The following is a 23,526-nucleotide window of genomic DNA, read 5'->3' as shown; positions in this document are numbered from 1 at the left end:
CCATCTATGACTTCTACATGTACTGGTTTAGGTTTTTGTACAAAGGGTATGTTACGACTTTTAACAAATTGTTCATCTAAAAAACATGCTGAGGCTCCCGAATCTAATAAAGCAGAGGCTTTGTAATTCTTAGGTCCTAAATATAAGTCTATTATAAAACAAGGAGAGGGTTCTGAGGAGAGGATAGGACCTTCATTAGGAATTGTACAAGGTTCCAGCTGCACGGTCCCTATTGTAGCTGGACGAATCCGTTTTCCGACATGTTGTCTTCTTTGACCATCGTACCCCTCATTTTATAGTTGCGTCGTTTCTTTGGACAATGTTGAGCAGTGTGCTTAGGTTCTCCGCAATATAAACATAATCCTTCTTGATGACGACGAATCTTTTCTTGCTCAGTTAGGGGTTTAAAACGTACCGCGTCAATTTGCATGTCTTCTACTTCCGAATGTATGTTTGGCAAAGATGTTGATGTTGCCATTGAGTAATAATATTGAGGTTCCCGTGAATGATTCTTGGATCAAAATTCGAAAAGTCGATTATCACATTTTACCGCAAAATCGATTGCTTGACTCAAAGTTTGAGGATCAGGTAAGTTGAGCATCAATTTCTTTACTTTGTATTGCAATCCATAAAGAAATTGACTAATGAGTGCAGCATCATCCCACTTGATGTCAATTGCAAGTTGTCGAAATTGTGAAGCATATACTGTTACTGAGCGATTTCCTTGTCGCAGAATTCGGATCTTATTTGTTGCAACACGAGTTGCATCGTGTTCACCATACATAGATCGAAACTCCACCAAAAAAGCTTCCAAATTGTCCAATATTGGATTTCGTTGTTCAAGAAAAGACGAAAACCATGATAATGCAGAACCAGAAAGTAGAGTGCCAATAAACCTGACTTGTGATCTTGGAGTTGGATAGCTTTGCGGTTGAAGTTCAATTGCCAATTATACTTGATTGATGAACCCTCGAAACTTAGATCTCGTACCATCAAATTTCTCGGGTAAGGTAATTCTTGGTTCTCTAGTGCTTACAGGGTGTTGTATAATTGGAGAAGGAACGTGATTTGTTGTAGATGTTGAAGCAGCTCTGATCATCTCTATATTCCTACTTTTTGCTATTCTTGTTCTTTCATGTGTTGGTGAATTGAGTTGATGCATCGCAAGCATTAACTCCCTCATTTGCTCTTGCATTTGTGCCATTGCACTCTTCATTTCAACAAGCTCTGCCATAATGACACTAAGAAGAAAAATTTGTTTGATACTGCTCAAGACAAAAGAAAAGAAAGACTTGATAACAAAGAAGATACTAAGAACAATATCAGTTTAGAAGTGGGTAATCCGCAAACTTCTAATACGCTTATGACTTGTCAAGAGAAAGAGGTAATCTACTCTCACTCAAGAAAAATAAAGCTCTGATATTGTAAGTGCACTCTTGTCAATCTGTCAAGGACAAAGACTCGATGATGGAAAATATACACAAAAAGGCTATCTCGATATAATAAGTCAAAATATAAACAAGTAGGTATATTAAAAGGAAACTAGAATGGCTATTGCCACAAGACAAGAAACTTAAGACTCTTGAACCTGGACTAGAAGCAAGAAAGGAGTTGACAAGAGTGAAGAAGCCTTCACTCTTGTCTCTATATATACTATCTAATTAGGAGCTACGTGGCGACGTTCTATAGGACCTCCAATATGTGTTGACTTTGTAGGACACATGCCTTGACTTACAAAGTAAGTTTTTCTACGTGTGGGCCACATAGTTAGCTTGATCTTCAAGCTAACAACATGTGTGGCACATGGCCAACTTGTTGACCACGTTTCTAATCCAAAAAGTCAATTAAAGACACCTATGAAGTCAAAGCAGCGTCTAGGAAGTTTCTAGGAAGCTTCTATATTAAATATTATAGAATTAACTTACTTTTATCTACTTTTACTTACTTCTACCTATTTCTATATGTAATTATTAGCTTACATGATTATGGCTGTGACAGTAATGGAACATTGATCCTAACTAGTCTTTTCTCTTATTGATTCATGAAAAACATGGGCAAGCACAAAAAAAACAAGACCGTGCTCTTATCCATTTTTTTCTCCTAAGCATTTTACTCCTAATCAAACACCACTATATAAATAAATAAATAATATAATAATTAAAATTATTAATTTTATTAATAAAAAATAGATTGAACAAAACTCCATAAATATATTTATTTACCAAAATATTAAGTTTATATATTTTTTATGTTTATTTTTTATTTTTTGTAGTATATTCTTTAGATTAAGAATTAATATCACATTTTTTGTTACAAATTATTTTCTTGCAAGTTTAAGAAAATATTCTATTAAATGATTTTTTTGGTTAAATATTTTTTGAATAAATATTTTATTTTAAATTATATTATTATACAATTTTTTTGAATATAAAAGTTTTATATAAAAAGGTATAATGATATATATATAATCTATTAAAAATTAAAAATTTATGAATCTTGAATTAATATGAAAACTTTTAAGTATTATAGTTAATATTCTTTAAATTTTAAGATACTAAAAAATCATTATAATTATTAGTATAAAAAAAATATTATAGCTTTCTAGAGTAGCTAATACCTTTATCTGTATATTTAAAATATATTAGATGATATTTTAAAATAAGCTCTTAAGCTAAAGTAAAATTTCTTGATAGTTTTTTTAAGCTCAATTCAACAAGTCAATGTTAATAATCTTCAAAATCTACATATATGTCTAAATTTTTCTATAAATCTACAAAAATATGTTCACTTAATTGTAATTATCGTTTTACTTATTCTACAAATTCCTTTCAGAATAAACCTATAGAGGAAAATTTGAACGCAAGGGAAAGACTAAGTGCATGAGTTCTACTTGTTAGGGTCACACAATTAACCGTATTCTGAACTACTGAAAACAGCAAGAAATACTACAATGCTTTCTTCCAGTAATAATACTCCTTCATTAATTGATAACAACAAAGTGCAACCCTACACTTTCAAAAGACCACTCAAAATACATAAATTCCATCCATAATCAATCTTCCAATAACTTCTCATATAATTCAATCACATAGTACTTCAATTACATAATCAATAATTCATAAATCAATCTTTGATTTATTCCAAAGACTCACTTCTCAGTATTCAGAAATTATCCATTATTTTTCAACAACAAAGAAACAAAACCCAAGAAATAAACAAAGAAAGAAGTAGCACCAAGCTCATGACTATCACAGTCTGGCCCTTAAACTAACTTCTACAACTCCTATATACTTTCCCCTAATTTTCCAAATTCTAACCGTAATTTTATTATTAACCACTTTTAATAACTAACTCAATCATCCATCCTCCTGAATTACCTATTTTATGGACTATTAGTATATTTTACCAATATCTTTCAAAAATAAATTAATATCTATTTTACATTAATCTTTTAGGAATTTATAACATAATTAAATTAAACCTTGTAATATATCTCAACTTGATTCATAAATATGAAGATAATTAAGACATTTGGATTGTGGCAATGACATCATTTTTTGAATAATTAGACTAAAAATGAGATATTACTATTATAGAGTGTTTGACAAATGTAGAATCTTACTTCTAGCTTTGGACAAATTGATTGATTTTCTAGATAAAAAAATATTTAAAAAATACATATTAAGTTTGATACTAATAAAAACATATACATTCCATAAACAAGTTACTACTAAATTATCTTTACTAAAGTTTCTAAAATAAAAAATCATTACAATACACATAATAAAATGAAACAAAAATAATACAATCATTAATTATATTTCTCTTCATAAAAATGTTTTAGTTTATAACTCTCTAACCTTCTAGTACCTTAAAATAAAAACTTAGCTATGCTCTAATAAATAATCTTTGTTATGGTATCTTAACCATCTTTTAATAAAAATATTCAACCATATTCATAATATGCAGTTGCATCAAAAATAAAGTAATCCATCCTTATACATAGCAGCAAAACATTCAAAAAATATGTGATGATTGTAACTCAAGGAAAATATATATATATATATATATATATATAGGGAATTATAAAATTGATACATGTGTTTACTAAATTGATCCACCCATCATCATTAGTTGAAAATCCAACCATTTTTTTATTAGTTTTTGACAACAATAGAGAATTTTTTTGATGATGGTTAAGATAGATGGGTCAATTTAGTAAATGTTTTTGTCAATTTAATAATTTTCTTTATATATACATATATATAAGAGAATATTAAATAGATCTATGTTTTTACTAAATTGATCCCCCCTCGAAGAATATGGTAATCATGATAAATGTGGTTGATTTTTTATTGGTTGCAAATCTAATAATGAAGAAATGAATACAGAAATCATTATTTTTTTTCATGATGGTTAGGATGGGTGGATAGATTTGCCCATGGCCGCGACCCAGGCATCAGCTTGGCTCCTTTATCCACACCGCGGCGGAAATGTTCGTTTGTTTTTTTTGTTTTTTTGTTTTTTTGTTTTTTTTTTTTGTCCGATCATTTTTCACCGAATTGGGGCAAGATTTCTCGAGCAAGCGGGCGGGTACGAACGCAATTGCTAAAGCGGATGAGAATTTTCTGCACCAGGATGCCGAAATCCAAGGGCAAGACGTGATGCTCTCGAATCAGTGCGAGGGGATTACGAAAATTCGACCTCTCAGAGCAGCGTGACGCTATCTGAAGCTAGAGCTTAGAAATGAATCTCCATCCATTCACGCGCGCATCTCCTCAACAGGGGCGCCACGCAGCCCAGCAGCTGCTTGAATCGCATCGCACGCCAATTCCGCACTGTATCATACACTACCCATCTGCGCGTCGTCGCTCAATCTCCGCCAGGCGCTGGCTGGATGTGTCTCCTGGCCAACTCCTCCCAACACCAAATTTGGGTGTAGCGGTGGATGAGTGTATGTGATTTTTAAGAACTGGGTAGCAGCGGAACGTTTCTTTATCCGAAGAGGTTTTGTGGGTTGAAGATATTGGGAGTTGGGTCTTGGTTGATTGGGAAGAATGACGAGCGTAGGGTGCGCTGTGTCGCCTGTGACTCATCCTGGAGCTGTGCTTCGTTATCAGCCTTCGTCCTTCTCCGTCTCACCTGCTTCTGCTTCCTTTTCGGTCTCGTTTCCTGCTTTGCCTTCGATTAAGGTTAAGAGTGCTGCATCTGGTGCGCAGCAGCCTTTTTTCAGCCAGTTCTATGGACGACGGGACGCTCTGGGTGCCTCGGTCAGCTGTTCTGTCTCGTTCGACAATGGACTGATCGAGTGTGAGAAGCCGCGGGCTTCGAAGGTGCGTGGTCTTGACTGCAATTAGGGAGTGTGATGTAATGTCGAGAAATGGGTGCATTTCCTCTTGTGTGAATTTCGTGGTCTGTGTTCCATGGGCGTGTAGAGTCTGGTGGGAAATTGTGGTGGGGGATGAAATATATTCTGGGTACTGAAGCGGATAAATTCGTTCTGATTAATTTTGCGCCGGTATTGGTGCTCATCACTAGGAATAAGTGATGGGAAAATCTGTGATGAATCGCAGTGCTCGGCGGCACGGGCACTCCAGGGTGAGGTGGCCCCTTTGAGAATCATGATTTCTGGCGCTCCTGCATCCGGCAAAGGCACCCAGTGTGAACTGATTGTGCAACAGGTACTTACTTGCCTTGATGTCACCTCTCGCTTTCTTCTGTCTGCATCCTCGAAGGACAGCACACGTCGAAGTTAATTATACACAGTACAGCTGAGAATCCCTATTTATGTGCACGATTATTCCCTCCCATGTGTCTTACATTAGTAGTTCCTGTAGTGCAATCTGAACGCTGCCATATCAATCCATTTTGCAAGAAACTATGTTCTGACTTGTCTGGTATGAAGTCTTAACTGGCTAAATAGCTTGATGCTGTGACCCGCATCTCTACATCCCTCTAATTGGAATCATTCTCACTTGATGGGGTGTGGCAGTACAATTTGACTCATATATCGACAGGTGATCTCTTAAGGGCAGAGGTGGCTGCTGGGACAGAGAATGGGAAACTTGCCCAAGAGTATATGCAGAGAGGAGAGCTCGTTCCTAATGACGTTGTCGTTGCGGTAGGAGGCTCTTTCTTGTGAGCTTATGCTTCCCAAGTCTAGATCAGTACCTATTAAACCCCTAAAAATACTTCGATGCATGTGTTAGGTTAAGTATTGTCTTGGTTGATTATAATCCAAATGTTGTTGGCGTATTAACCTGATGCACAAGAGACACAGATTATTTTCTCCCCTTGTTCTTCGCTGCAACTTGGATAGCTATGTGTGCGTGTAGGTATACCGCCTTAGCACACAGTTGGTGCGCATCAGATGAGATGAGTTTCAGTTCACAATGATATTTACTTGGAGCTTGTGCAGATGGTAGAGAAAAAGCTCGCGTCGGCAACAAACGGATGGCTCTTGGATGGTTATCCTCGCAGCTTGTCTCAAGCAGAAGCTCTTGAAAACATGAATATCCGTCCACATCTTTTCATCCTTCTTGAGGCAAGTGTTATCACCTCGCAATTTTTTTTGCTCCTGTATGCTACCATTTGTCATGGCTTGCACTTCGAAGTATCGGATATTCCCTGCTGTAACTTGAGATTGGCGATGTTTTCTACAACATACTGTTGTCATTAATCGCATGAATCCATACTTTGAAACAATGGAGGTATGGGTTTCAGTTTTGTTTACTTTAACTCCTTCCAATTAGTTTCGACTCTCCTGTAGTTCGTCAGCGTAAGCAGATTTTTGCGGAAAAATCCCAAAGCCCTGGCTCATCGTGCATCTGAGTTGCTTGTACAGGTGCCTGATGAGATTTTGGTAGGAAGAGTAGTAGGAAGGAGGCTTGACCCTGTCACCGGAAAAATCTATCATCTCATGTATTCGCCTCCAGAAACACCAGAAATTGCTGCTCGCCTCATACAACGAGGTGATGACACAGAGGAGAAGGTGAACTTCCACAATATCCATCCTAATTGAAATGGTTGCCAACACGAATATGAATTTCAATTTGGTAAACATAATTTTGAAGTTGCAATCACGTTGGTTCCTGATTTACAGAGCTTAGTGTTTGATCTCAACGCTAAGATATCTTACTTGATTATACTATCTTTGCAGGTGAAACTACGGTTGGAGACGTATTATTCCAACGTGCAGTCCGTGCTTGACGTTTACAAGCCCGTGACGAAAGTTGTAAGTTTCGATTTGCTCTTAAGATTTGAATCATTCTTCTACGATGACCTATGTTTTCCTTCTAGAAAATCGAATGGAATATTGAATGACACTGCCAATTGTTCCAGGTGGATGGGAACCGCCCTAAAACCGAAGTATTCGCCGACATCCAAAACCTGATTACGGAACTTCAAAGAGAGACAGAGAAGGCCGTTGCACAATTTGCCTCTGGAAGTCTTTGATTCAAGATTTCGCATTTTCAACTATGGACTTTCCCGAAGATTCTTATCCCGCCAACCCCCGATCTTGGGGTTCACCTTTTAGGATAGGAAGGAATTTTACAAAAAAGTATTTTCTTTTTTCAACAATTTCTCATAGAGTTTTAAGCTTCCTTGTGTTTGATCCTGTCAACAGAAAACTGCTGTTATGCAGGATAATGATAATCATTGATGACACAATGCGCAAGGCATGCTTGTATTTAGCATGATTGAGTTTGTTTTTTAACACATTGTTGATGAAGAACTCACCTCTCAACAGTAGATTTGATGTGTATTTCTTCGTGTAAGGGGAATTAGTGAATTCTCCAATCAGGATGCAGCAACCTAAAATCAAATACCAGATGCCCTGAATAAGGGTCTTCCTTCTGACAATTCTTTAAACTACTCCTATCTAATTGGAGTTACTCCTCTAGATTGCTTGTGTACATTATTGCAGATAACAAAATACTTCAGACGCTGTTCAAAAAAGAGGTGGATGGGAAAGGAGAGTCCGAAGGAATACTGTTTCTTGTGAATATTCATTTCTCTGGTGGTTACCAAACACAAAACCCGGAGCACAGATCAAAATTCTGAGAATAAACTGTGATGGAATACATGAATCTTATATGAATCCTGCAAACAGCACCGAATGAAACGTGATGTCTCATCCGTTTCAGTATCATATGTAAGATAAACTTGAAAATTCATAAATAAAAAAACTTGCACCAGTGAAAGCGCCCCAACGCGAAATAGAAAAAACCATCGGGGAAGTGGTGAGCATTCGCATAAATGAATCCAAGATTCAGGGGAGCACGCCTAAAGATAATAAACCTTTTACCCAATCACCCGCAACCAAGAAACTCAATATCGATGAGTTTCGAAGAGATCGTTTTGCCAGCAACGCATAGGAACCCACAGCTCCCGAACAAAGACTCCAAGTGCATTGAAATATCATAGCTGCCACAAGAAAACTGCATCACACGAGCAAATCGGGTTAACATGAAACCTGGTCGAAAAAGTAAGGAATACAGCAGGAATCAACAGTAGCAAACTAATACTGGTTGAGCAACATGACACTAAACATATGAGTTACGGAACAATAAAACCGTGAGGTCCCGCAACGCGATACGTGGCTAACACGCTCTGCAACACATGACAGCTGTTCTTTACACTTCTAGTATCAAGGAATCTTACACTTCAAATCATAGCTACAAAGACTCTTAAAGCATTCAGGCGCATTTCAGCAACTTTACTGTAAAGCAGCAACAGCATCAATTTTGTTCATCAACAATAAGAAAAAAAGCTTTATCCATCAATTGCAACTACATTTAAAATCCACATGACTTCTTTCAGCCACCGTCATCAGCGTCCAGACAAAAATCATTCCTTCGTGTCATTACACTACATTTATTCATTTAATCGTTCCAGCATTCCGTACCAGAATTTTTGAAAAAAAAACAAAACAGATGGAACATATGAAAAATTCTGGTCCCCCGAAAAATGCATTAGAAATTAACACCTTTAGACACTAAACAAAGAGAGACGAAAAACATTTGAGTGTCGAAAACAGGAAGATTCGTACCAGAAACCTGTTACCGAGGAGAAATCAACAATCGTAACCATGATACAAAGAGCAGTAAGGGCGAATCCCTTTGCAAGAATCGTAATGCCAAGCCCATCAGCATTCCCGGTGATCCAAGCAAATCATTCATCCTTCCTGATGGAGGTACGAGATGTTCCGCACCTTGATATTGTGAAGAGCCACAGGGTGTACTACGGAGTGACTTGCCACCTCATGCCTTCTTAAAGCACCTTACGAGATCCTTTCTATATCATCTGAAGAATTAGCGTCTTCTAGACACGCACAACAGCATATTAATAAGATGGTGTCCTTCACAAATGGTGTCAGGTGAACCTTTCTAGCAACCATCAGCATGTATTAAAACTTGCGTAGCTTCCCTAAAGCATCAAAGTGCAGGAACTACCCCTTGACCAAAGTTGATAGTTTTCTTTCCGTAGAATTCCGTTCTAAATCTCCTATCACAGAGACGTTCACCGACAAAGATCCTCTCCACCGTCTTCACGCTTGATGCTCCTGATCGCAGAGGTTGGTACTCCCTAAATTCTTGTCCAGGAAGTGGGCTCTTTGAGATGATTGAAGCAGAGAGCCAAACGATAACACCAATTTACTGCGATACTAACACCAATTCGACACAAATCATGTCGGGCCCTAACTTGTAATAAAGGATCATAAAGCTTCAGAAATTTAAACGAACTGTTGCCTGCAGTCTACCTTGAGCATTTCAAGTCCAATCAACGTACCGAATCGCTCAACAATCTAACCACTCTAATCTTGCATAACCTTCACGTGGAGAAGTTGTCGTGTAGATCAAATCGATGCCTGAAACTGAAATTTCTTCTAAAGATTCTCCAGAATAATTCACTCTAGACAGATGTGTGGCAATCATGTATCATCTTATGTACGCGACACGAAACGAGAGATAATATTTGGAAACCGGTTATATTATCCGCATATTATTAATTGCACTACAACTCGTATAGCGATTGCGCCAGAGCTCCATTGAGAAGACCTGTACGCAACAAATAACCTTCATCAACAATATCAAATAAATCACTCCACCTGCAAACTCTTGATTAATGTAGCTAAAATATCTCAGGTTACGACACTCAGAATTTCCCCGTCCATGATACGTTGAGCAACACTCACATGACAGTTTACATTCACAGCGGCACGACTGACCCCGCGAAAAGAGAGAGCACTTGCTAATCGTGTTTGAGGTCTTAAAACGTCCAGAATTGACTAAAATAGTTCTCACCTGCTATCTATCTATAATGCTCATTGCTACAAAACGATACTTCTTATGTTTCCTCGCTTGATTGAAAGTGTGCCGAAACTCGATTCCATAAGGTGCTCATACTTCACTGGATGATTCAACATTATCTTAAACAATCATCCACTGTCTCTCGATTAGGTGTAAAGAACAATCGATGGACCTGAATCGATCATGCCTGAATCGTGCTTTACAATCCCAGTGACGCCTTCTAACCGTCCTAGTCAATCTACAAGTCGCAAATTCATCAAACTCCTCATAACTTCGCATCTACACGCGACTAAGAAACCTCTAAAGAATCCAAACCCTCGCTTCGTGGCTCACTCAATAGCTACGATACTAGCGAGAGCGTGGAAGGGCTGATTTTGCGACGGGAAATGGAAATGAGGTCCCGAAAAACAAGAATTCTCGAGGAGGGTGACGAATTGCTGCTTCTTTGGCATTGCTTTGTAGAAAGGGGGGGTGTGTCGTGGTGAGTTGCGATGGGGGCGGAATTCAGGGTTTTAGCTTCTTGGGTTGGTTGATTGATATGAGAACGATTATTAAAAAATATTTCTCACATTTCATGAGTTTCAAGATAATGGTACATTGAATTGAAGGTAGATGAGGAAAATGGTGTGACATTATTGTATGGCATAATACCAATGGTTGTAATTCAATATTCTTCCATATCTTTTGTAATTCAATATGTTTTTTATAATAATCTTCTTGTTACAAAATGTGTGGAAGGGAAATGGTTTTTTTGATGTTGTATATGTATATATATATATATATATATATATATATGGGAATGCTAAATAATGTTGTATTTATACTAAATTTTCCTAATGATGAAGAATATGGTAATAGTGATGAATGTGATTAATTTTTATTGATTTTGGATCCAATAGTGGAGAAATGAATGTAAAGGTAGTTTTCTTTTTATGGTAACTGGTCAACTTAATAAAAGCCTCGGTCTATTTAACATTCCCCTATATATATATATATATTTAGTTTAACTATAACAAAATCTTATGGAGCAACCTGTATTTTGTCCCTTATGATCCTGCACTGAAGTACAATATGATCCTCCACTGAAGTACAATAGGATGTTTGCAAAATTGAACTGTCAAAATAAGTTTATGTTCGCGTGAATCCCACCGACGCACGGCGGATAATATGAGATGATGGAAGGTAAAATTGCTGAGTTTTCATGAGAAAAAAAAACTGGGTGCTGGTTGTCTAAGGCCAATTTACACAGCATTCATCACAAACGATAGCTTGATTCTCAAAAGAGACTCAACTTGTGAAGTCAGGCTTCATTTCACTAGCTTCCTCCTGTAGAAGATATACATACAAGAGTAAATACAGATGTGGATCAAATTTAATAAAAGCACATTACCTAGTGGTCCTTCGTAGATGGAAGTCTGAGGGGGTCCCTGCAGGTTGCCTATTTCTATAATGACTCCGTTCATCGACTGGTATGGGTCCCTTAAGAAGCCAAATTTGCATTCCAGTTCTGCTACATTCACCTCGAACGCCAATGCGGGAAGGACCAAAGGACTAACTAGACTAACACTAAGCTGGGCTTGTAGAGAAAACGACACTGCAGCTATTGAGCGAATAAAGTTCGAGATACATTATTCGAGTCAAGCACACATGACTTGGTCACATGCTTGCAGAGCCTGGCCCGCAAAAAATCGGACATCCACATCAGGGTCTTCCTGAAGTTCCAACAAGCATGGCCGAATTGTTTGCTCCACAACCTGTAAGGGAAACGTGTCAGAAAGACCAAACTGATGCCACCTTTTTGTCTCACATGATATACATGCAGTATGGACATACCACTCGAATACTAAAATTGGAATACTGTTGGGCATAAACGAACGCTAACACTTGAACAAATAGAATGTACAACATCTAATGAAGTTCCACTGGCCAGTTGTTTCAGAACAACGCGTTCAATTAATAATCCAACAAAAGAAAGCTTCTAACCAATTTATAAAAACAACACAAGTATGACAGCAATTTGAAAGCGATGGTCAGAAATAATAAGCTGCACACATTACTGCAGGCGCTCTTGCACCTTCTAATAATCGTGTTACTTTATTAGACGATGAAGGGAAATGCACGCAAGATGGTGACGAGCTTACAGTGGAATCAACAATCGGAATCATGGATTGCAGCATTTTGGCGACGTTAAACTTGATGTTTGGAACCCTGTCATCGCAATCACAGAGAATTAGCTAATTACACAAGATCCGAAAACCTACCTAATACCAATCTGTTGCAGTTGACTGATAATCAAGTTCCATTACATATGGAGAGCAAACTAAGGTACCTGTCTTTTGCTGCATTGATGACCACAGGCAACATTGTCTGGCAAGTGGCTTCGGAACCAACTACTGGAGCAAGAAGAGAAATCGCAACAAGTACCGTCATGCGATACAAATAATGAGGATTGTTTATCTTTTCCATCACCTGCAAGTCCCACCAATTCATCAGAAAACAATAACGTAGGAATTGAATGAAAGTTATCTCATGTTTAACGGATCTGACAGATAGACAAGCCTGTGCTGTATGTAAAAGCCCACGATTCTACACTCGTTACCAAGATAGTCCTCACTACAATCTTATAAAGCGAGTACCTGTGGAATGATGTGCTGCAATGCCCACTCAGGACCAAACTCTTCGGCAAGACGCTTGAGATTGTTGGCAGCTGCCTCTCGGATAGAGTACACCTATTAATCCAAAAAAGAATGAAATTATATTACTGAACTAGTTCTAAAGAAGCAAATATGAAAAGAGATCTGATTGAGGACGACCATCTCGACACAAACCACCATCGAAACATTGCTTGATGGGAATATATGAACCTGATCTCCAAGCCACTGCATGCAAAGAGCGCCTAGTTTGTCGTCGAAAAAGTCCACACCTAATTGGCTGGCCAATAAAGGGATGTACTCAATTATGGCAAGACGGACACGCCAATGCCGGTCCTCTGCTAATTCGACGATGGCTGGCAAAAGTGACTGGGACAACAAGTCGATACCTATCACCTGTGAACGAAACGTCCAACTTCAGATCCATTAGTCTTCCTCCTAGTCAGAAACAATCAGTAACTTCATGTAGGTTTGTAAAATATCACATCCATATACAGTAAAAAGAAAGACGACGACGTTTAAGTCAGAATACCAAGATGACAACACGTAATGTAAAGCTCTTTAATAACTGGCCCTTACTTGATTCACTTGATCTAGCTTGCTGATAATATTTAGTCGCACATCTGGAAATTCATCCTTCAACAGTGACAGAAATATGGGCAGAAGTTGCTCAATGGTAGCTTCCTGCAAAAATGATGCCAAAAGATACATTGAAATGCAGATCACTTTTGAGAGGCTTATGCAGATATTAAGAAGGATGCAGAAATATCAATCCAAAGTTTGACGTGGAATACTGAATATGTTTAAAATCCGCGCAAGACATAGCAGTAAAATATTGTCCATCAAGAACAATTTTCAAACAGAAAATAGTTACCATGCAAACGAAGGCACCGACAACATAAAAGAAGAAAAAAGAAGAACAAGAAGAAGAACAAGAAGAAACGAACCTTTCCTAACAATGGCGCCATGCCCATAATAACCGATGCAAGAGCAGCTCGTACATGTTGTGACGAATCAGTTGACAAATCCTACAACAATGTGCACATTGATTAGGACAGGGACGAAGTAAGAGTACAATGCAGTGACACTGAACTTCCATAAGGACAGGAACTAAAGTATAAACAACAAGCCTCTTCAGTAACGAAAGAGGACATACCTTCACGCACGGAAGAATATGTAGTTGGGCAACTTGAGGGCTGACGATCCCGCAAAACTTAGTGACTTTGCCAGCCGCAGCGATGCGGACTTCTGCTTCATTGTCCCGCAATAGACGTACGTATGCTGGAACAAGGTCCGTCCTAGAAGTCACAGAAAATACACAACCAGGTCACAGATCACATTCAGGTACCTTACGAATGAAACTGTTCCAGGCAAGTTAAAATTTAAGTTTCCTCAAGATATACTACACTAACAAGCACCTAAAAGACTATCTATGTATTCATCCATATTTCTTCACACAAGAGTCGAGAGTAAGATGTTCTAAGCCAACATCAGCCATCAGAACCAAAATGGTATGAAAATCCCGAGGGGAAACCATCAAGAATAGGTTGAGCAAATAATCTCAATCTAAATGAAACATCTGCAAAGATCCATCCTTGAATAAGCACCTGGTTGGTTCTTGTCCCACGGCTTCACAGAGCTCATACAACTGGTTAGCCACCATGTATCGTACCCGCCATGACTTGTCCTGCAGTCCCACAGAAAAAAATCTGAATACATTGTTACATATCTAAAATCATGATCAGAAGGCGTTCTCAAGGAATAGCCTCGAAATTACTCCTAATAGAAAAGATAATGGCTCAGGCATTGAAACTGAAATCTCAAAGATAGACTCTAATAACAACCAAGATTTTCAGTGCTTCCAAACCAGGTCTTAAAATAAAAATAAATAAATAAATAAATAAAAAAACCCTTTTGTGCTAACCATCTACATCGAAAACAAGCTGTAAGCCAACTTGACTTGGGACAAAAACCTATATACGATATGGATGTGAGGTTTCTAAAGGTAAGCCTTTGCGTGAAGAAAAAGTGCTAATATAAAAGGTTATGTGCCAAAGATAGCTTGACCCAATGGGCAACATTCTGCACAATATTACATGCTGAGCTCTCTGACACCCAGTTCGATAGTAGACAAGCCGTGGAGCAGTAAGAGGGAAGCACAGAAACAACTCGACAAAAATGGGCAAAACATAGCAAGTTGTGCATGTCCTACCTGTGAGAAGCTAACTATAACAGGGAGAATGTTTGCCACACAATCAGCAGGCTCCAGTAGTTTGCCCAAAGCAGCACACCCTTCCACTGCTAGAAGCCTCACTGAATCTTGGTCTGCAAAAAAGCAAAAGAAATAAAAATAAAGTCACTCCATCAATTGCGGATTCATCTACATCTAACATTACTTTCCCTTCTTCGTTACGCTCTAAAAGTTAAATAAATTCAGCTTCAAAAAACAAGGTCAATAGCTTCAAAAGATAATTATTCTGTGCCAGTGGATTTCATTCTAAAATGCAACTCGTGGAATTTCGTTATCCTTGACAGATGAACTTAGAGACCTGCAATGAGCAGATAGATGCTAGCTGAATTACTACAAAGACCATATATCACTCCTCCGTGTTCAGTTCCGTAGAAGATGCTCCAGATTTCCAAAATGCACACAACCCTTTCAAGAAACCAGACGTACCATCTTGTGTGAGGTCCCTGAAAAAGGTCATAATATCAGTCTTCAAATACATGGCTTCAACTGTTGCCGCAAACTTCCCCAAATTAAGTGCAGCTGATCGTCGCACCATAGGCATATCATCGTGGCACAGCTGATTGTAGACTGAACGCAACTCGGCCCGAAGAAGATCTGGAGCACTAGGGTAAGCGATGTGGAAAAGCCCGCAGGCTGACACTCGTGCGGTGAACCATTCACCAGCACCGAGCCTCTGTTGCCGTCCAGGAAAAAAAAAACAAAAAAAAAAAAAAAAAAAAAAAGTCAAAACACAGAAACCAAAGACTGCATATATTGAAACAACGCCGCATACTGTCTAACTACAGTAACCAGCACTGAATTTAAGACATCTCCCTCACTGCCAATATTCAACCAGTTACAATGCTCGCCGGGATAAAGCTGGTCCTCTATTCCACACAAACCATGTTATGAGTTCCCCCCTACTACGGAAAAACCCTAGAACATAGATCACCAACCATATAACCTAAAATGATTGAATCCTGACCCTTTTCTTTCTAATCGTGCCAGGCACATCTCAAGCACGAAAACCCTAATAAAAAGATACGAACAAACACAGCGCGACACGCAACCCATAGGAGATGGTAAGGATCCCGCCGACCTTAACAAGCGGAATGAACCATTCCACGACATCGCGTTCCTTCATCTGCGAGCCAATTTTGCACAGGGACTCCACGGCCTTGTCCCGCACCACAGTCTCTTCCACCGTACACAGCGACTCCAACGGCGGCAACAACACGTGCGCGTAGTCCACCCCGCCCACATGAGCGATGAACCCCCCGAGCTCGTCGGCCATGGCCAGCAGCACCTCATCATCATCGTCGTTGTTCTCACTCAGGAACGGGATTAGTTCCTTGCGAGTCCGATCCTCCCCTAGGGCTCTCGCGATGGTGGACAACCGACGGATCGAGTTCAAGCGCAGCTGTATGTCATCATTTTTCAGCTCGTCAATCAGAATGGCTATAGGATAAAGAGGCTCATCCACCATCGCCATATTCGCCATCCGTACTGCTTCCTTCCGCCCTGATGTTCCACCCCGCTCCACTCTCTCTCGCTCTCTCTCTCTCGCGCTTTCTCACGAACTCTTGATTCACGGCGAGGAAAGAAATGGAAAGGAAAAGTTAAGAACGGGGAGAAGCTCTCTCTCTCTCGGCTATGGCATTCGGAGACGGCAGTGGCGCCCTGTCCCCTACAACTCGACCTCAACACTCACTCGCAACAACAGATTAAAGCCCTCGCACAATGCTGTAGAGGAAGGAGAAAAATAAAAAATTGCAAAAAACGAAGCAAAACAAACCAATCAATACAATACGAAGAACGAACTGGAAGCCAGCCCCGAAGGCTGGGTTGGGACCGGTCGCTTTCCCCCAAACCCGGCCCGTGCTTCCCCCCCAGCCCCACCCCCTTTCCGGGGCCCAAGGAGTCCGAACCTTTTGAAAAATTGGTTGGACGAGTTTGACCCGGCCCCCGATGTGCCGACCCAGTGGAGAATCACCGTTGTCCACGTCAGCAGCTTGGACCCGTTCGTGATTTTCTTCGTTGCACCGGGTTTGGCTATGGGGAGGACCCAGCATTTGCAGGCCGGGTTAGACACCGATTCGTAATTCGGATAGTGCCACGTCGGATGCCCACGTGGACGACCTGCGCTATGCCTTGTCATACATGCATGCGTGGATTCTTACCTCTCGTGGTGGTAAGTCTTTTTATTTGTATGTAACATATTGTGAATAGTGGTGGTCTGGCATATATATCTATAGTATGTTTTTAATATATGTTCGTGAGAAAGAGAGAGAGAGAGAGAGAGAGAGAGTTTTAATATATGTTGTTATTTGTGTTTATGCAAGTAAAGTGTAGATTCATTATAGTACAAAAATAGAGAAAAAAAACAGTACTATGTACCCATGTATCATATCTAATATTCTTTATGTACTTTGATAACATAAATTCCAAATAATGCTACATATAGAACAAATATTTTGGTAATTGATGCACAAATACAAGAATTACTAAAAACCAAGGATTAAATGATTGTAATATATTTCATTTGTTGTGGAAATAAATTATGATAAAGAAACCAAAATGTAGATCCAACTTTTTTTTACTTATTTATTTATTTATTTATTTATATTTCAAAATATTATTATGATTTTCTTGAATTTTTATATTCTAATTATAGTGAAAAAGTTCATGATTAGTGTAAAGAAGCTTAAGTATTGCTCCAATTGAGTTTATTTATTCGTGGAAATGTTATTCACCGATTGGTGTTTGTTGCTTGCACTAGTGTTATTTGTTCATGTCTTAGTTTAGTTAGTTCCACTGTATTTGATACAATACGATATCAAACTTACAATATTGAATAACATTACAAACACTAAATAAAATGCACATTGAAAACTAAAGTAAAATTTGAGCATGAATATAATAAATGAAAAATTAAGGTTAATTTATCTTTGTATGTGCAATTCACATTTTATATATATATATATATAGATATGTATATAGTAAAGTATTGTACTTGTTATCTTGAACAAGATATTGAAATTTAGATATTGATAATGAAACGAAAGTAAGATATTTTGACCAAAAGAAAAGATGTAAAAAAATAAAAATAATATCAACATTACATATGTAAGTATATATATATATATATCTCAAGTATGTACTAAAGAAAAAAGAGTTTTTGAAAAGAAATAAAAGAGATAAATGATTACTCATTCAAATTGAGTATATTGTATTTTCCTGCAATTGAAGCAATCTTTTATTTTACTTTGTTTTGTTTTTAAAATCAATTGGATGCAAGTTGTTCAAATCAATTTATTTAAAATATTGATGTATTTGCAGATGAATGAAATATGAAGAAGTAAACAGAGTTGATATTTTGACGTGAATTAAAAAATGCAGACTTTATTGGAAACATTTGTTCTTGGCTTGAATTGAAGAACATTACATTTTAAGCTTGGGAGACCCTTTTAGTGCTTGGATCTCACACCAAGTGTCCTTTTATTATGATCCATTTATTATTTAAATTACTTTTTTAGCTTACTAATATTGAAAAAGATGATATAATTTGATTTCAAGTTATTTCAAGTGTTTCTTCAAAAATATGTTTGTCTACACTCTATGCAAATTGATGGATTTTCTTAAATCAAGTAACGTTTTTGATTTATTTATTTTACCCATAAATCTCTCTGAACTTGATAGTGAACATTTAAAAATGGTTGTTGTGTTATACTTATATTTTGACTTAGAAAATTAAAAACTAATCTTAATTTGAAATCATAATTTATATCATATATTACATATCCCTTAAATGTGATACTACTACTTAAAAAAAAAAAAAACAAACAAACAAACAAAACAAAACAAAACAAAACAAAAAACAAAAACAAAAACGCCTGCTTACCACAGTAAGAGTTTTAATGGCACGATGTACCACAAAACAGTTAAATTAAAACACAAAAAGTATGAGAATTCTGGTCATGTAAGTATGCTACAGTGTGACATGCACAAATCAATATCCAGTTACAGGCTGGTGTTTGGCAAGATTCAACAAGGATCACCTTCATCAAAGCATACATAGTTTAGCCATACTTAAATATCAACTTCAGTGTGTATTACTAACTGAACTTATGATGAGCCCAAGACAATAATTCCCAATTGAAATGCAGTCTAAATTGGAAGAAGATTCATACACATTCAGTCACCATTCAACGAAGTAAAGCAAAGGTCAATATAGTTCAGATTTCGATTTTGAAGACCAGTCGATCAAGGACCATAACATCAACCCGCAAGATAAATTCATCGTAGACAGTGCTTTTCCATGTTTTGCTCATTTACTGAGGATGCTGGAATCCTTAGGAAACGAGATTCAACATAACTGATATATTTCGGTGAAGGCGTGAGAAAGGATGACATGTGAAGCACCAAGTACAAAAAGCCCTCTCATCTATTTGCTTAAGAAAGTCGAGCACCAGCTATGCAGAATACACATGGAAGAACATCACTCAAGATCTTACACTTGGGATTACCAGCGATCGAGTAAAATTTTCAAATGTATCTCTCAACCTTGTATGAATAAAATAAAAGTTGATTCTCCAAAACCCCCTAGAAATCCCCTCTTAGTCAGCATCCATGTCTTCTTCCTGTGCCTCCTTGGCAGCTGTCTTGGCTTCAGCCAATAAGTCTGCTGGAACCTGCATTGATGTCCAAATACCGCAAATCAATACCCGAAAAATACTATACATACACACACACACATGGGACGTATCCATAGCCTAAATCAACGTAAAAAGAGTACGGAGATGCATTCAATTAAAATTTCTAAAAGCTTGAACATGTGGCTGATTCAGATGGCGAGCACATGACTTAAGCAGATTGAAAGGGTGGAAAACTTACCCGTTGATGCTCGCGGTTGGATTCATCGCAAATCCAACTCATCTCGAGCTCAAAAGCCTTGTCTTTGGCCTCATCATGTACACCGTAAATGCTGCAAGGTTTTAAAGAGGCAAAAAGCAAAGTAATTAATGCAGGCAATCAAGTGCATTCACAATATCATCTGAAACCACAAGCTGTAATAAAAATAGTGAATTTCTTTCTATAATAATAGGTGCGCGCCTGATTTCAAGCATTCTGAGTCTTTTCACAAATGATTTAAGGCCTCATCTGAGTCTCAACAAGTTAAAAGATGGGTGGTTGGCTTACATCTTGGCAACTGCAATGACCCCTTGTCTGCAGGTCATCTCTGTCAAATTCAATTTTTCGATTTCACTGCAATGCAGCCCAACCCAGATTCAAGATTTAAAACAATGTTCAGATGATACCACAAGCTAAAGCTGCTTTACTGGCTAGTTTGACAGCTAGGTCTAGCTAACAGAAACTGAACGAATTGGAAGCAGGTATTACGTCTTTGCAGCTTGCCGACCCTTTCCAACTGCTGCTCCAAAGTAACGCTGCATCCACATCAATAATTTGTACCGTTAATATCCGAAATTTCCACCAGAAGAAAAAATTCGAATCTTGCAAAGTGCAGAGATAATGCTACGGCAGAGAATACAGGTAAATTGAGAGCCTCACATAAGCGACACCAGAGGGCTCAATCATGTACAGTTGAGGACCATCACGGTCGTAACCTCCGAGGATTGCTGATGAACCGAAAGGTCTGAAAAAAACACACATGTAAACACTGGATTACTTCAGCATAACTCATGCACAAGCTTCAGGTCAGATCATGATGGGAAACTCAACAAACAAATGTCACACTAAACAACATAATTTCCAAGATTATAAACGAAAGTGCTTGAAAGTGCTAGACAACTGATGTCCTATCAACTGTGGGAAAATGAGTACCTGAGCCACCAGTAAAGTGTGCACAGATGAGCATAATGCGCAACACGTTCACAAAGTTCTCCAATAGGGACCTCCTCACCATAAAAACTGTAAAAAGAAGAATATATCAAAACACTGGAGAGCACTGAGGATTCATTCAGAGAATTTTTAGAAGATAATTTCACTCTCACAATCAGCAATAAATACATGCACATACATCTTGATACAAAACCCGCTAAGATCGCGGACGGAATCTGGAACGCCAGAACTGGTTATGTACATGTCATGCGACTACCCAGGGGCAATGAAGGTTCGAACATGAGAATACCTTCGGTAATCAGAGGCTTCAGCACGGGCCTTGGTTACTATCTGCCTACCATCAGATGCCAGGCCTGCCATGGCCTGCAATTATGCATATGCCACACGCTTCATTTCAGAGTTTCAGAAACACATAGTACTCAATGGAACGATTCAGCGCTTAGGCAGAACAAAAAATATCATACTATCTATGAAATAGACTGACTCTTTGTGCGTAACATGCTAAAAGTTTAAGGCCGCGGAATAACTAGGGACCGAGTTCGTGCATGTATCAAAAAAAATGATCACCTATACGCATAAAAATCTTAGAAGCTTAAGAAGCTTACCATGGCTGCATGACGATCCACAGCATGAATTCTTCGGTTGGAGCCCTCTAGTAACATTTTAGAGGAAATGAGTTTCTCAACTCCCTGCAGCACGAAACCCACAGTTATACTCAGTAACAGTAAAAATTTCATGGACACATCAGACAACTTTCACAAAGATCCTGTTCAAATCTCAAATGATAGAAAACAAGAACCGTGTTCTAGCACGTGCAGGAAATCGTTCTTGATCCCAAAACAAGATTGATGATTAGTAAAGAACATAAGACAGTACCAGGACGACACCATCTTTACACTTGATGCCCACAACAGTCCTGCACATCCAGAGTATAATGCTTGAGTTTGACAAAAAAGAAAAAAAGAAAAAATAAGAAGGAAGAAATGATAGTATGAAAATACTTTCACTCTGACGGAACTATTGCCAAACTTATCTGTTCTACCCATGGAACTCTGCAATGAGGCTTTGGATGAAACATTTTGTTCTAACATGGATAGACTAAAACGGAGTGATGCAGTCTGATCGTGATGCCCCAAGCCCCAACTGCAACTAAACCATAGCAGGCCTACCATCATCTCAAACAATCTCCAGCAAGTTCAATCAGAGGAATGTATGGTATACCAACCTATCAGTAGGTGGGATCAATTACGATTTAGGTCGCAACAGGAACTAGAAATCAGGACCCACCTGCACTATAAGATATCATATTCAACCTATTGCTTCTGCAACTCCCTAAACACAGCTGAAGTTGTTTTTGCATAGTTCTAGAACCCTAATTTGAACAAAATCAATACGAAGGGAAGATCGGTACAAGCACCAATAAACCACGGAAGCGGGAGGGAGGGGGGGGGGGGATGTTCTACAGTGGGTGTTATTGAAAGCATACCCGCTATTGTCAACCGCTTTGGAGGCATACTCGACTTGAAATACCCGCCCATCCGGAGAGAATGTGGTCACCGACAAATCATACTGACATATACCACCCACTCTACTTTCTTTGTCAGCTTATTTCTCACTCTGACTTACAAATACAACTATCAAGTAGAGAAAGGAAACGGGATTTAAAAAAAGAGAAGGATGGCGTCTTCTCTCAGATTTCTAGTAAATGCACAGTAGCTGATTTCATTCAATGTTCCTGGGAACCCACATCGACATCTCAATACATCGAAATGTAGAGATTTTTATTTGAGATCCTCAAGGCAAAAAAGAAATAATGCTGCTGTAGGGGTTGTGAAACATACCCCTGTTCCAATGCTGGTCATGGCTGCTACCCTCCTTGTCAATCAATGGGAGATGCTCCTTCTTCAGTTTCAACTCAAGGATAGAAAAATCTGGAGGTACAAAGAGTAATTTCAGCCAGAAATGCACAGGAGATTACTGCTAGCACATATTATGACTCCCACGTAAAGGTTAAACAGCAAGATCCAGGAAATCAACCGAATTCAATATCCATCCAGCTCTCTCCTCTACACTGAGGCAACGATCGATGGCCCCGCCACTAAATCTCGGCACTGAATACAAGTCTGATGTTCCAAAACGACCACCACATGCAAGAGGTTTTCAAACATCTCGAAAACCAGGAACTACTCATTCAACCTAAAAATATGGCCTACACCCGCGAATGCGATGATTACATTAACGTTGAATCAGAAGAATAAAATTGGGTGACTCCGAGGCATGAACGATGAGCTCATGTGCAGCAGGGCTTGGAGAGGAACAGCAAATAGCACACTGAGCAGCAGTAAAGCACACTGCTTTACAAACACGTCGACGACCAATAACTGTTCACCGATGTGGACGATATTCGTCATTTTACAAGTGGCTCCGGCAACCTATCTGGATGAATGACAAACTTTTTTGCCTTAGAGGC

At 38.5% G+C, this 23,526-nt stretch overlaps 4 protein-coding genes across 6 annotated transcripts; 1 reads left to right on the top strand and 3 right to left on the bottom strand.

Annotated features, from left to right (window-relative positions):
• Window positions 1-4,886: 4,886 nt before the first annotated feature.
• On the top strand, window positions 4,887-7,717 carry LOC112278464 (adenylate kinase, chloroplastic). The gene is made up of 7 exons (XM_024512007.2): window positions 4,887-5,333; window positions 5,574-5,681; window positions 5,993-6,121; window positions 6,419-6,544; window positions 6,845-6,991; window positions 7,160-7,234; window positions 7,342-7,717. Exons 1-7 carry the CDS (start codon window positions 5,058-5,060, stop codon window positions 7,453-7,455), a joined length of 975 nt encoding a protein of 324 aa, XP_024367775.1. The 5' UTR covers window positions 4,887-5,057; the 3' UTR covers window positions 7,456-7,717.
• Window positions 7,718-7,990: 273 nt separating this feature from the next.
• Window positions 7,991-10,737, bottom strand: LOC112278465 (CASP-like protein 5A1). 3 transcript variants are annotated; one of them, XM_090247786.1, is made up of 5 exons: window positions 10,199-10,360; window positions 9,793-10,061; window positions 9,456-9,667; window positions 9,053-9,321; window positions 7,991-8,441 (listed from the first exon to the last, which is right to left on the bottom strand). In XM_090247786.1, exons 4-5 carry the CDS (start codon window positions 9,091-9,093, stop codon window positions 8,273-8,275), a joined length of 210 nt encoding a protein of 69 aa, XP_090103912.1. In that variant the 5' UTR covers window positions 9,094-9,321; window positions 9,456-9,667; window positions 9,793-10,061; window positions 10,199-10,360; the 3' UTR covers window positions 7,991-8,272. The 3 variants fall into 3 exon arrangements, with proteins under 3 accessions (XP_090103912.1, XP_073388159.1, XP_073388157.1); XM_073532058.2 differs by having other exon boundaries at window positions 9,053-10,061; window positions 10,199-10,367; XM_073532056.2 differs by having other exon boundaries at window positions 9,053-10,737.
• Window positions 10,738-11,586: 849 nt separating this feature from the next.
• On the bottom strand, window positions 11,587-16,948 carry LOC112278443 (uncharacterized). Its single transcript, XM_024511959.3, has 12 exons — window positions 16,294-16,948; window positions 15,642-15,888; window positions 15,177-15,289; window positions 14,572-14,651; window positions 14,121-14,262; window positions 13,912-13,992; window positions 13,544-13,648; window positions 13,178-13,360; window positions 12,950-13,042; window positions 12,643-12,782; window positions 12,455-12,521; window positions 11,587-12,067 (listed from the first exon to the last, which is right to left on the bottom strand). The coding sequence occupies exons 1-12, from the start codon at window positions 16,693-16,695 to the stop codon at window positions 11,951-11,953; spliced, it is 1,770 nt and encodes a 589-aa protein (XP_024367727.1). The 5' UTR covers window positions 16,696-16,948; the 3' UTR covers window positions 11,587-11,950.
• A 2,558-nt stretch (window positions 16,949-19,506) lies between these two features.
• On the bottom strand, window positions 19,507-23,374 carry LOC112278361 (proteasome subunit alpha type-3). The gene is made up of 12 exons (XM_024511710.3): window positions 23,291-23,374; window positions 22,898-22,987; window positions 22,543-22,625; window positions 21,933-21,972; window positions 21,662-21,745; window positions 21,346-21,419; window positions 21,039-21,125; window positions 20,766-20,850; window positions 20,595-20,641; window positions 20,394-20,459; window positions 20,088-20,178; window positions 19,507-19,885 (listed from the first exon to the last, which is right to left on the bottom strand). The coding sequence occupies exons 2-12, from the start codon at window positions 22,916-22,918 to the stop codon at window positions 19,811-19,813; spliced, it is 753 nt and encodes a 250-aa protein (XP_024367478.1). The 5' UTR covers window positions 22,919-22,987; window positions 23,291-23,374; the 3' UTR covers window positions 19,507-19,810.
• Between the last annotated feature and the right edge of the window lie 152 nt (window positions 23,375-23,526).

The sequence above is a fragment of the Physcomitrium patens genome, chromosome 25, assembly GCF_059467195.1.
Source record: "Physcomitrium patens ecotype Gransden chromosome 25, ASM5946719v1, whole genome shotgun sequence".
Taxonomy (NCBI): domain Eukaryota; kingdom Viridiplantae; phylum Streptophyta; class Bryopsida; order Funariales; family Funariaceae; genus Physcomitrium; species Physcomitrium patens.
The sequence above is the reverse complement of the archived record's forward strand: the minus strand, read 5'-3'. Positions and strand labels throughout refer to the sequence as shown.

Bases quoted from the DNA above. Each gene is read 5' to 3' on its own strand.
- LOC112278464 (XM_024512007.2), top strand. From the start codon at position 5,058: ATGACGAGCGTAGGGTGCGCTGTGTCGCCTGTGACTCATCCTGGAGCT. The intron at 5,334-5,573 runs GTGCGTGGTCTT...GATGAATCGCAG, and splicing joins AGAAGCCGCGGGCTTCGAAG to TGCTCGGCGGCACGGGCACT. The intron at 6,545-6,844 runs GCAAGTGTTATC...TTGCTTGTACAG, and splicing joins ATCTTTTCATCCTTCTTGAG to GTGCCTGATGAGATTTTGGT.
- LOC112278361 (XM_024511710.3), bottom strand. From the start codon at position 22,918: ATGACCAGCATTGGAACAGGG. The intron at 21,126-21,345 runs GTATTCTCATGT...TTCTTTTTACAG, and splicing joins GAAGCCTCTGATTACCGAAG to TTTTTATGGTGAGGAGGTCC. The intron at 20,642-20,765 runs GTGAGGCTCTCA...ATGTGGATGCAG, and splicing joins AGCCCTCTGGTGTCGCTTAT to CGTTACTTTGGAGCAGCAGT.
- LOC112278465 (XM_073532056.2), bottom strand. From the start codon at position 9,093: ATGGTTACGATTGTTGATTTCTCCTCGGTAACAGGTTTCTG. The intron at 8,442-9,052 runs GTACGAATCTTC...CGTGTGATGCAG, and splicing joins TCCTCGGTAACAGGTTTCTG to TTTTCTTGTGGCAGCTATGA.
- LOC112278443 (XM_024511959.3), bottom strand. From the start codon at position 16,695: ATGGCGAATATGGCGATGGTGGATGAGCCTCTTTATCCTATAGCCATT. The intron at 15,889-16,293 runs GTCGGCGGGATC...GGACGGCAACAG, and splicing joins GGTTCATTCCGCTTGTTAAG to AGGCTCGGTGCTGGTGAATG. The intron at 13,043-13,177 runs GTTCATATATTC...TTGGATTAATAG, and splicing joins TGCAGTGGCTTGGAGATCAG to GTGTACTCTATCCGAGAGGC.